The 12968-nt window shown below is 48.6% G+C and overlaps 1 protein-coding gene across 2 annotated transcripts in view; it reads right to left on the bottom strand.

The window, feature by feature from the left end:
• Positions 1–252: 252 nt before the first annotated feature.
• SSH3 (slingshot protein phosphatase 3) overlaps positions 253–12968 on the bottom strand; it is a 32158-nt gene continuing 19442 nt past the window's right edge. For both annotated transcript variants that reach the window (XM_084803786.1, XM_084803796.1), the window contains 9 exons: positions 12440–12505; positions 11304–11498; positions 10554–10647; positions 10143–10271; positions 6120–6166; positions 5644–5790; positions 4435–4635; positions 3236–3668; positions 253–2971 (listed from right to left, as the gene is read on the bottom strand). In XM_084803786.1, the coding sequence (XP_084659912.1) occupies positions 2471–2971; positions 3236–3668; positions 4435–4635; positions 5644–5790; positions 6120–6166; positions 10143–10271; positions 10554–10647; positions 11304–11498; positions 12440–12505 (1813 nt within the window). In that variant the 3' untranslated portion in view covers positions 253–2470. The remainder of the gene's footprint in view (positions 2972–3235; positions 3669–4434; positions 4636–5643; positions 5791–6119; positions 6167–10142; positions 10272–10553; positions 10648–11303; positions 11499–12439; positions 12506–12968) is intronic.

Raw genomic sequence — 12968 nt, 5'->3', positions numbered from 1 at the left:
GGTGGAACACAGCGCATTTTCCTTGTGTGCGCGCTTTGTTTCTTAGAGTCACATGCTATGACATTTAGGCTGCAATCTTGTACCCACATATCTGGGAGTACGCCCCACTGAATGCAGTGGGACTTACTTCTGAGTAGGCATGTATAGGATTTAGCTGCCAGAAGCCTACACAGAATGGCAGAAAATCCTGGGAAATTAACAGCATTAATGCAGAAGAGTGTTATATTTAGGTATCAGACATGAGGCATCAATGAACTCCAACAAAACTTTATTTGTAAAGGATGTAACACCCCCCCCCCCCCAAGAACAAGAAACAAAAAAACCCCCAGATGCACGAACAGCACAGCATTCTTTAGAATGTTATACTGGATATTTCTGGCAAAACAGCCTTTAACATTAACAACTTTATATGACTTATCAGGGGTCCTCATGTTCTAAAACGATTTCCTTAATCTTGGAAACATTGGTGAATACTTTGTAGAGGGTAACAGTGAAGTCTGTGGGAAGTGTCTTTGACAGGGAGAGAAATGGGTGTGCCTGATCAGGGTACAGGGTTGTAGAGAAGCCTGGACTACTCACTTTTCTTTTCACATTAACAGCCTTTTTGCATAAGTTAGCATAATACAACTTCTGCATTATGTGAATTTTGAACTGCACAAATCTTCTTTTAAAACTGAACATTTTCCTGGAATTGCTTATTTCATGTCAGATTGCACTTTTTTAAAGAGCCCCAGTAGTGTCAAAAAATAAGTCTACTATTATTAATAGGTCTGGTGACTGAACAGCAACAAAGTGTAGGCACCAAGTCTACTGATACTGGTATATATCTGGCCTATGATAAACAGGGATACCAAGTTTACCCCTTTGTTTCTCAAAGGGTGCTTCCAGAGAAGGCCTTCATTGTGCAATCACATGCACATGGAGCATGCTGGGAATTGTAGGCCTCTTTTAAAACATGAATACGATTGTCCCCTAAATGGCCCTGTTTGAAGAGGAAAATCAGGCGGGGGGGGGGGGAGTCCTTTCCCCCTCTTGCTCTTTCCCTGATCCAAATCCACATGCTTCCTCCCACTGGATTTCAAATATGTGTTTGTGATAAATGCACATTTATGTATTTATGTATTTCATTTAAAATGTTGGTATCCCAATACCCTTAGGGAACCTGGAGACTGTGGTGGTGGTGGGGTGAGGGAGACGACACTGTCGCCCTTGCCCCCTCCCCAGCTGTCCAAAAAGCCAGGCCTTATCACCAGTTCCGGCTTCAGGTTCTTGAGCTCCCTTGGGCAAGACGCCCTCAATGGGGCTCCTTCCTCAGTGAGTCTAGTTTCTCACTGCCATTAGCACCAGCTGCTCTTGCTCCTCCTCCTTTCTCATCATTGCCACCGCTTGCTTGGCAGGCAGAGAGCTGGTGAGCAGGCAGCCCGTGGCATCTACTGCTCCTCCTTCCCGCCGCCACCACTGCCTGCGCCAGAGCGACAGGCAGGCTGCAATGGTGAAGAGGAGCAAGTCCAGGGTGCAGTTGTCAGTGGGCCCCTGCTGGGGTGTGGGCCCTCGCCAGGTGCCCAGCCCTGCTTGCCCTTGATGCCAGTCCTGCTTGTCACCCATTCTGCTTCACATAGTCGAAGTCCACAGAAGATTGGCTCCTCATGCAGTCAGATGTGGTAGGTTTTAGCATTGGCCGATTTATGTACTTCATGGCTGTAGCTTTCAGTGATTGCCTGGTTTTCACTCATAGTGGAAAAGGCGTAGCCTGGCTGTCCTTAACAGGCAACTGCCCCTCAGAGCCCCCTCTCCCCGCCCTGCCCCAGGGGTGGCGAGCATGGTGTCCTGAGGAAGAGGAGTGGTTCTTTCAGTCTCTCCCTCCCTGCTGGGTAGATTCATGGAATGGGACACACTTTGAAGGAAAGGACAAGACCAGGGCTCCAGCAAGTGGAAAAATTGAGTTAGCTCTTTATTTTCAGGCTGAGTGAAGCTGGCAATGGCGCAGTGGCTGTGCGTGTGTGTGCAAAAATAAGAAGGGGCAGTTTGTTCCCCAGTTGGATCACAGTGAGAGGCTACTGTCTTGGCCCTACTATAGTGGAATCATAAGCAAGTTAAAAGGAGCAAACAGAAGTGCCCTGCAATACAAAACCTGGCTCTGCGCAGTCTTCAGGTCCATTGGGAGGCCTGAAACAAGTGGACAGAGGAAAGCCCCAGAAGAGCACTGGTTCTCTTCCCCACCAGTGCTGCCCAAGGAAGTGGAGATGAGCTTGTGATGCAGCTCTGGTCTCTTGAAGGGCTGGTCTCCCCCGCCTTCTCCTTGCCCTTCCTGCAGGCAGTGTTCAGAAGATGCCATCGCCCTGGCTAATTACCACTCAGTGCCTTAGGCAGAAGAAGGAAGTCCGCCATGGTAAGAAATGACCCTTCTGTTCAGCCTCTGGGCCCCATGAATCACTCCACTTAGTAACCGCAGAAAGGCAGAGGCAGATTTTCAGCTTGAGCTGGGCTCCATGTCAACACTGGCCTGGCGCACCACCCGGCGGGACCGGGAGGAGAGCAGGGACTGGGGGGCAGTGCTTTCTCCAGGCTGGGGTTCTGGTGGAGAAGGCGTCAAGAGCTTGTGAGGGCTTTCAGGATCCGTCTGTCCCTCAAACTCTTTGGCCCGACTCACCACCAGGGCAGCATCAGCCAGCTGAGCCACGGAGAGGCGGTGCTGCAAGGGGGGCCTGTGGCCAAATGGGGCAGGGCCCTCCATGCGCCGAACAACTTTACGTACCCTGCCTGGTGCTGGGTGATAGGAGAGTTGCTTGCAGGGCTGGGGGCAGCCTCGGGGAGCCCTACGCCCACGCCGTCCAGGCCTGCGTCCCTGCGCCCGCTCTCCCGCAGGCAGGGACTGTTTTGCTGTAGAGTCTGTCGCTGACCTTAAACTCTCCTCATTTTGGGGAGACGGCTCAGAGGTCACAGGGGTCTTCCTATCAGTATGAAGAAATACCTGTTTGGGGAGGAAGAGGTAGAGTGATTGAGCACCAAGAACTACACAGGATCCTCCTTCAGCCTGTCTCTGCCATTCCTCTCTATGTCACCTTAGGTTCTAGCATCTAAGGCGCTCAGCATCTATTTATGCACTGTCATTTTTGTTTCCTTTATTGCACTCTAGGCTCCATTACTCCTGTCCTAGCTCCTCCTTCCATGATGTGTTTGCTTACTCCCCCCACTCCCCCCTCTCCAGGTCCATGCCCTTGCACGGCCCCCATACCTCTTCCTCAGTGGCATGCTCTGGGACAGAGATGTGTTCTGGGCTGTCCATCTCACTGATGCTGCGCATGACCGCATAGAGGTTAATGCGCTCCCGTCGGAGCATGGCTGGCTTCTCAGGTACTCTCATCGTCGCTAGGTGTCTTCGCACCTCCTCGGCTCCGGAATCATCTGATGCCCCGGGTTCCTCTGATGCCTGGAGACTAAGTTCAGGGCCACCAGGGGAGTCCAGTGGATGGCTGGGTTCTTCAGGAGGTTCCCGCAAAGGCCGAAAGCAGTACTGGGGGGTCGTCACTGGCTCCTCTGGTTCTTCTTCAGAGCTCAAAGTCTCATAGTCTAGGCTCCCTGAGAAATCACTGCTGGCCTCGCTTATATCTGAAGAGCCTTCTGACTGGTCATCTCCGGCCTTTTGTTCCCATAGGCTGCTGTGTCGGCTGCACAGAGACACGAGGTGAACGTGATATACTAGGCTATAAAATAAGTTTTCTTTATAAACATCACCAAGCTGCTATCACAGGTTAGTAAGGAATACCACATCCTCTTTCAAAAAGAGCCAAATAAGGAAAGGATTTAAAATCAAGTCACAGTGACAGCCATAAAATGAATCTATTAAAAATCATTACCAACTTGTTCCTGCAATTTTACCATGGGCTTATTTTGCTGTCTGTAGCTCGTTAAGAGCAGATGACATTTGCATGCAACAGTAGCCCCTTACAGCCCCCCCCCTTTTCAGCTGGAAGAACTGCTTTGGAATGGGCAAGTTGGGATTGGAGAAGCTGAGTGCACGTGTGCGTACAATACACACACATATCTCCTTAACCCTTCCCTGCCTGTTTTCTCACTCTAAAATCACCCCATCAGCTTTTCCCTGCTGAAAGTTTCATCCATGTTTGCTCTTGCAAATAGATATGTAGGATCCTAGGAAGGGGAGGGAAGAGAAAAGTTAAGCATCCCTCCACACGGCTTCTTCCCTGATCCTACCTTGAAGCAGGTTTTCCAGTTAAGAAAGGGTAAATCAGGTTACACAGGTTTGCATGTAGCATGTTGTTTGGCCCTTGGACAACAGCAACAAATCTGTTTTTTGTATAACTGTGTTAAGACTGTGCTGGGCAGCTTTGGACCCCATCAAACCTCCTTGTCTTCTTACACGGCACATTAACCAGACCATAACATGCTCGTCTCTCCCTTCCTTGCAGTCACCTGGCATCCAGAATGCCCTGGTAAAGCTCTAGCTGTCTCATGAAGCCTGGGTTGGGGTGGACAATTGGTCGTCGCTCCCGCACATGGCAAAGGGCCTGTTCCAGTGACCAGCCGTACTCCTTCATAGCGTAGGCAATCACCGTGGAGCCAGAGCGGCTCACGCCCATCTTGCAGTGCACCAGCACCCGAAAGCCTTGTGCCCTGCAGGGGAGAATCTTGGCTGTAAGCAGAGCTACCACATCACCCAGGACAAATATGAGATCGACCATCCAGATGCCCTTCCCTGAGCCATGTATAGGATACCCCTGCTTCTAGGCCTGACTCCACTTTTGCCAAAGCACAGATTAGTTACATTACCCTGAGGCCATGGTGCTTGACCATGACCAGGGAAGTGAGCCACTCTCAATACTGCTTTTGAAAGAACTCCAATTGCTCAAGTGGCAGAGCTGTAGCTTGGGGAAAAAAGGGAACTTCCAGACGTTGTTTGCAGCAGTTGTAGTTCTGAGCCAGAAACCACCCAATAGGGAAGAAGCTAGCTGGATTCAGTCCCTGTCTCTTCCAAACAGGTGACTGGCTCTGTCAAATCTGACAATGGCTGTCCTCCATTGCATAGGTGGTTCCCAGTCCAGGAATTGCTTATGCAGCCTAAATGTTGGATTCGGAGACCCAGAACTTGGAACTGATCAGAACTATAGTGAAGTGTAGGGAGGGACCGCAGCTCAGTGCTGGGGCACCTGCTTTGTGTGCAAAAGGTCCCAGGTTCGCTCCCCAGCATCTCCAGGAAACCCTGGAGAACCACTGCCAGTCTGTGTTTACAATACTGGGCTCGATGGCCGGATTCAGTGTAAGGCAGCTTCTGGGGTTCCTATGATCATGCAGTAGTTCCTAAGGAAACAGGGGATGCACTAAATCTGTGCACATTCTCACCCACAAAAACGTCCAGGGTGAAAGGAGAGAATGGGATGACACATTTGCCCCGTTTCACAGGTCCTCTCCAACATGAGATGTACATGCATGTGGCATTTCGCAGGGGGTGACCTTTTGCGTGAATGGGCCCGCCCCTTTCAGCTCAGCCCTAGGATTCGCACCCAGAAACCCATTTCCGTGCATGCAATGCCCCTGGCTGGATCGGGGCAACACCTCTTTGCAATGCACGATTCCGCAGCTGCATTCACAGATGCATCTCCCGTCTCGGTGCCCCCTTCTCACCGGGCAGCTGAAACGAAGCTGTAGGTCTCCTTCCAGTGCGGCAGCAGCTGTGAGGTCTCCTCATCATAGAGCCGCACATTCATGTACGTGAAGTGCTCTGGGAAGAAGTTGTCGATCTCACGGGTCACGTTCAGGATGTGGCTGACTCTAAAAGGCAAGCGAGGGGAATCAGCTGGATTATCCCAACACACCCTCCTATGGAGACTGTTAGCAGCTCCCTCTCACCATGATTGTAGTACCATTTCTTCTGCCCCAAGTAATTAAACCCTGCCCTGTCTCCTAACCATCAACTCTACAATCACTTGGTTTCTCAGAGTGGAATTGAAACCTGGAGCAGAAATCCCTTCTGATTGGAAAATACTTGAGTTGAGAGGTGTGGGAAATGGTTGTCTCAAAGTCCAAGGATCCCATATCAGATAAAGTTCCTGAAAGTGCTAGCATTGTTCTCCGGGCAGCGTCTTGTATAGATCACATACCTGTTCCTTTGGAGCTCTTCAAGGTTGGCTGCATTCCATTCAGAGCCCTGGGACGGAAAGGAACGAACACCAGACACGCAGTTCAGTCCTAGGGTGTGTAAAGCATTACACACACACGTAGGGATGGTGCGGGTGCCCGATTCTGTCTGGGAATCCGGTGGAACCCCCCACTCCCGCCTGCACTCCCAAGCTCCACTCGCCGAGCTCCTGCCCCTGCTTGCCCCCTGCCCACGCTCAGTGAGCAGCCCGCACTCACCCCAGTAGTCTTGTCAAGCTCCATGGTTACCATTTTTTGAAAAACAAAATGGCGATCACAAAAATGTGCATATTTGCACATGCATTCCTCATGAAAAGCACATTTTGTGTGTACGTGAATATGTGCATTTGTGAAAATGCTCATTTTCATGCATATGCAAAAATGTGCATTTTTGCGATCGCCATTTAATTTTTCAAAAAATGGCGACCACAGAGCTTGAGGCCGCCGGGGTGAGTGCAGTCTGCTCACCAAGCATGGGAGGGACTTGAGCGCAGTCTGGGGACTGGCGGGCAGGGGATGGGCGGGCACCCAGAGAACCTGGGAGTGGGTTCGCACACCCCTACACACACACCCCTACACACACACCCCTACACACACACCCCTACACACACACCCCTACACACACACACACACACACACACACACGTATCCTGGACTTGCTCATTAAGCACTCCTGGCAATGAGCCACTCAAGAGCCGAGCTACATGTTTAGCAAACTCCTGCTGTGTACCATTTCAGACTGCAGGTGAAGGAGCTGCATTTTGGAATGCTATCCCATGTGAAAAATTGCCTGCATGTAAAAAATAGCACAAAAGCCCCTCTTTCTGATGTGCTTGGAGGGTTTTTTTTAGATGCAGGAAGTAACTTTGGCCAACCAGTGAATCGGTTTTGCCTTAGGGTGTATGTACAGGATAATTTACTCACTAGTAAACCACCTAATGTGTTTTACTCCCATGTACACTTCTCCAGTTCCTTAGGACAGCTTCTAAGACTGTGCTGTATGTTCAGCTGCCTGCTGAGGCTAGGTTGAAGGCCACCAAATATATGGCCTTTTCAGTGGTGGCCCCTGGATTATGAACTCTCCCTCCAGGGATATCCATCTAGCATTTTCCCTGCTCTCCTTCAGGAAATGGGTAAACCTGTTCCAGATAACTTTTGAAGGGTATGGGGATCAGAGTATTTTGTACTATTGTTGAGTCTATGTCCATTTTGATTTTAAACTTTCTGCTACTGTGTTGTGATATCGCCAATCCAATTCTGGATTGGATTTGGTTGTTTTGTGTTTTTAGGATTTTATGGATTGGTAGCTACCTTGAATACTGTTTTTAAGCAAAAGGACAGGTAATATATATTTTAAATAAATAATGTGGATTAGTTCTCTCTTAAGCACCCTTTAATGATAATCATACTCCCAATTGGGATGGTTAAAGGATTAGGACACCCTTCCCCAATCTGTTGCCCTCCAGTTTTTATGGACTATAACTCCCAACATTCCTGATTATCAGCCATGCTGGCTGGGACTGCTGAGAGTTGAAGTCAAAAATATCTGGCAAGCATAAAGTTGGGGAAGGATGGATTAGGGCTTGCCTACCTGTTCAAAGTCTGTTCTGTGGGGATTCTAACTCACTTTAGATATCATGAAGGCAAAATGCAGAGCAAAATGCTGTTTTGCGTATGTGATATTATTCTTGGGGAAGCTCACTTTGATGAGTGTTAAAGACCCCCCAGTCTATTTTGTTAGCCTATCGCCAGCAGTAGCTAATACTACAAGCTTCACAAAAAGTTGTATGAGATGTATTATTTGGCTAAACACCTCTGGGATTTTGTTGTTGTTAAACCTTAAGACATTGTTGAAGATTTGGCTCTACTCAGTGTTTGTTTTGCTTCTATTGTACTCACTCTTCAAACTTTTAAAATCTTGTTTAGTTTACAGGGTATGCTTAGCTGAACCTGTATTTGTTTGTTTTGTTGTACTGATTTTTTGAAAGAAATTTTTTTATTTAAAAACAAAACAAAAATTACGTTAAATGTGTACATCCAAGAGTGGGGGTGATGGGGTGGTAGTGGTAAGGTAATCTTGCTCTCCAGTATTTTGAATATGTGCTTCACAACACCTTAAACAATTTAATTGTATGTGGGGGAAATTAAACTTGTATTTGTTTAAAGGGTACAGCCTGTTGCCTTCATCCAGTGCAGGAAATAATAAGCTACAGAAATAATAAGCTACAGTCAGCACCCATGAACTGCTAGATACGAAGCCTCCACTTCTAGAAAATGTGCATCTAAGGAGAAGTTGTTTGTTATGATGCTGCTGTATAATTTAACCTGAACGTCACTATTTCACACATGGTCATGAAGGGCCACACAATCAAAATAAGTGTGTCCAAATCACATTTGGTGGCTATTTTTGCATGTTCTGTCCCCATGTAATGGATGATGTGGGGAGGGAAGCCTTGCTGCATGGCAATAGTCTCTTGTTCACCACTTTCAGAAGAGTTGGGCTGGAACAGGGGGAAGGAATTGTATTGCTTGTGACAGAAATGATGGCGAATTTAAACGCCTCTTGAAAACGCAGTTATTTACATAAGCTTTCCCTGACCCGTGAGGGACTCTATTACTCCATTACTATTGTTATAGTACTGTCATGTTTTTAATCTTTTAATGATTTCATCTAGGCTGTTATATAGTTGTGTTTTAATGTGAACCACTTTAAGCGGTACAGAAGTATTTTAATAAATAAATAAATAAATAATCAATGCAGACTTCTAAATGGCCACTTGCCTGGTTGCCAGTGAGTAGTGGTAAGTGTATTGGCAAGTAAGAACTGTATTCAGGTTATGAAGAACGGAAGCTATAGGCTGCAAATGAATGACATAGAAGGCGTGAGAGTCAGGGGGGTCAGAACCCTTTTTTTGCAAGCTGGTAACTATCAGTGCCTTAATTGCAAAGCTGAATCAAACAGCTCACAGGTAGTGTTCAATACTTGCAGAATCACATTCCACACAGCAGTAACAGTAGCAATGAGTCTGCTATTGAGTGCTTGCAGGGGTTGGGGTGGGGAGGGATGTATCACCTTTCCCCAGTGCTTGGAAAGTGCAGTGTAACAGAAGCATCATTTCTAGGGAACGCATGTGGACTGTTTACAGCAAACGACTGATAAATGCATGTGCACTGGGCTAAAAACTGATCAGAGAAGACCCATCGTATCATGGATGCATTATACTAAAACCGATCAGCAAAGACCTATCTTGTAATGCTGAAAAGTGGAGATGCTTTACCTGTATTGTCTCACACCATTTATTAATCTTTGAATAAACGTCACTTTTTTTTTTTGCTTCTGCATCCAACAAAACTAGTGTGAAATCTGTTTTATGGGTAAGCAAAACAGTAAGGACTCTTGCACCTGTTCCCTCGCTCCACCTTCTGTGGCACACTTGTTACGGTCCCCTCTCAAAACATAATACAGAGGGAATGAAGCACTGTGCCCAAGTTACTGTCTCTGACCTTAGACTTTGTCTGAAGTGAAGACTATGCTGTCTCTCAACAAGGCCTGTAGATAGTGTAGGAGAGAGAGAAGAGAGGCGATAGGGCACTTTGCTTTCTCTTAGGCTAGGAGAGAGGCAATGCCTGGAGGCTACTAGGTGGCAGCAAAGCCAGTGTGGTACAGCAATTAAGAGTCCTGGACTGGGACTCGGGATATCCAGGTTCTTGTCCCCACTGTGACTTTGGGCCAGTCACTGACTCTCAGCCTAATCTACCTTACAGGGTTGTTGTGAGGATAAAATAGAGAGCAAGAGGATCATGTGAGCCACTGTGGGTTCCTTGCAAGAGGAAAAAAGGCAGGATATAAATGTAATAATAAAAAACAAATAAAGATTTCCATCTTTCTGCCATCAGAGAAGAGTCTGGGGGCCTACAACCAGAGATGAAGGGTGCCTTCACTACCAGACCACTGGTATCAGGGATCCCTTCTTGCGCTTTCTCACCAAGTACAGGTAGTCAAAGATCCTGGAGGGCCGATCCATCTGAGCCATGATGAGCAGCATTTCATTGTCGATGAACTCCTTGTAGTCCTTCAGGCTGCAGCCAACTCGCTGCTCTAGTTCTGTGCGGATCTGTGGGAGAAGAGAGGGAGCTTGTGAGAACAATGCCACTCATGTTCTGGCCTGGCTGCTCTCTAAATCACACACCCTTACCCTGTGTTTTCCCCATCACCCACTCTACATATCTCTGCTTCCCAAATCCCCCCAAACTCTCCCCTTCCCTGTCAGCACCTTTCCCCTTTCATGTTCCCGAACCCCATCTCCTCTCACAGGAGTTTCCATTCCCTCGCCTCCTCTTTGCCTGCACACCCCCATCACCTCCTCTTCCAGAACCCCCTTGTCCCAACATCCCACCTCCTTGGAGGTGATGTTCTCCAGGTCAGTGGTGGCCATCACCTCACGCAGCTTGGCCCGGATCATCCGCTCTGTCATCTCCTGTGCTGTCGGCCTGAGGCACAGAGACGGAGGGTCGGCAAAGCTCTTGGCCTGCCAGACTCTGCCCCAGACACCATCACGCCAAGTTTCCCCTACAGAGCCCTCCCACACCCCAGTGGCAGCAGGGTTAGAAATCTGATACTGTCCTGAAGTTTTCCACTTCCCGAGATAGCTTTATTCATTCAGGACTGAAAAAGAATGCTCTGGTGCCAGCATAATGGTAGGGTTTTGTTTTTGTGTGTGCTCTGACCAGTGTCTCTGATCAGCATCTCCTGCACGCAAAGAAAGCCTCCTCTCTCTTGGTTGCTGGGCTGGGCTGCGGAAGGGGAACCAGAACTGGGGGGGCTGGGGGAACATTGGATCCTAGACTGATTAGCAAGACCGCCCCAAAGGTCCATGCAGAGGGGCTGCTGCCCAGTGGTAGAGCAGCTGTTTTGCATGCAGAAGGTCCAGGGTTCAATCCCTGGAGTCTCCAAGTAGGGCTGGAAAAACTCCTGCCTGAAACCCTGGAGAGCCACTGCTGCCAGTCAGTGTCAACAATACTGGGCTAGATGGACCCAGGGTCTGACTCAGTCTAAGGCAGCTTCCTATGTTCCTATGGACAATTGCTCCACTGACTGCCAGTCCCAGCCTACACCCAGCCCCAGCGGGGAAGGGGGCATCACTGACTGCTCAGAGAAGACTGCAGGCGAACTGGGCCGCACAGATTCCAAGTCAGACATGGCTAGCCATTCGTTAATGCAGCTCTGCTCAGAGTTCACAGCCTCCTGATACCACTCTGTCCAGCTCAGTGCACTGCCTCCTGGGAAATGGTTGTTGCAGATGGCTTCGCTGCATGCCTTGTGCAGCACTTGCAGAGCTGACCTGGGAGCAGGGAGGAGAGTCAGGTATCAGAGACATGAGGAAAGAACTGACGTGCCCAGGATGGCAGGCGCCACACCCGAGGGGGGGACTGGGAGCAAACCCTGGAACAGCAGCCCCGCCCATATAGTGATAACTACAGGACAGGGGCTGATTTGTAACGTTTTATGACAGGGACAGAAAACCTCCAAAGATCAGAGATAAAGGATTTCCCCTCCGCCCTTGCACGTTACAGTGAGGCTTCTCAAAAGCCTCCACTGGTGCCAGTAGGGGCTTTTAAAACCTCATTGCAGCATGTGTGTGTGTGTGTGGGGGTGGTGGTAGTATTTTCGGGGGGGGGGTCACTGCTGGGAGGGAAGATCTAACTCACCCCTCCCCAACACGGTGCCCCCCTCTGAAAAATCATCCTTGCCCTGCTGCAATCAGGCTTTTGAAAAGCCTGTTTGCCGTGGGTGGTGGGGGACGAGTGAGTACGTGAGTGAATGGGGTCTTTGAAATTACATTGGGGCTGCAGGCCAGCAGTGGAGGCCCCTGCCCACTTTGGAGTGTAGGCCACGGCCACTGCTGGCAAGCAGTCCCTGGTGGGCTTGCCCTGAACCAATTTGACTCCTAGGTAGAAAAAAAGTCCCCACCCCTGCTTTATAAGTACCCCAAAAGGGGCCTAATTTTAAGACTGGAAAAACGAAGAAGTAGGGAGAACATGGAAGGAGGAGCCAACTCCATCCAGCTCTCTCTCCAGCTCCCCTCCTCATTACATTTTAAATCCTCTGGAAGCTTCCAGTGCCATTAGAGCAATGCAAGAGATCTCTCTTCCCTCCACAACACTTAATAACCCTCCCCACCCTGCTACCCAAAGCAATCATGGCAAATCCCAAAGGGATTAATTGATGCTTTCCCACCCCACGCCCTCAATGTTCTTCACTCCTCCCAGCAGCCTCGCTCACCACATGGTCTGGACCGAAATGGGCTTAAAGAGGCGTGTCTGTCCCCCAGATGTCACACTGAAGCCCCTAGGGAAAGAGAAGGGGAGCGTCATTTCAGCAGCCACTTGGAGATGCTCCATCAGGGATGCAGATACATGAAAATAGGCAAAGAAGAATTTAAGGGCTGGCACAGTTGTGTAACTGGCTTGAGTTATACCATAATGCCAGATTCCATTTTGTAAATTGAGCTTTTTCTGCACCTGGGATCTAAAAATTAGGTTAGTTGTACAATGGCAGCAGCCTTATCTACAAGTTCTAAAAATGGACTGCACAAGTTAATATGCTAATCACTCTCCCTCTGCACTGCACAATCCTTGTAGAGATGCTTGACTTTCATACAGAAATTCTTCTTTTCTAGCCATAACCATACAGTTTTGTGTAGGGGATGTGCAAAGAATGGGAAATTGGTACAGCTATATTGGGGCCTGGCAAAAAGGGGCCCCTTGAACTGCCCATTGCTAGAGTTATTTTTATTTATTTATTTATTTAT

This window comes from Heloderma suspectum, chromosome 1, assembly GCF_057233095.1.
Source record: "Heloderma suspectum isolate Gila_16-S chromosome 1, 16-S_ref, whole genome shotgun sequence".
Lineage (NCBI taxonomy): Eukaryota > Metazoa > Chordata > Lepidosauria > Squamata > Helodermatidae > Heloderma > Heloderma suspectum.
The sequence above is the reverse complement of the archived record's forward strand: the minus strand, read 5'-3'. Positions and strand labels throughout refer to the sequence as shown.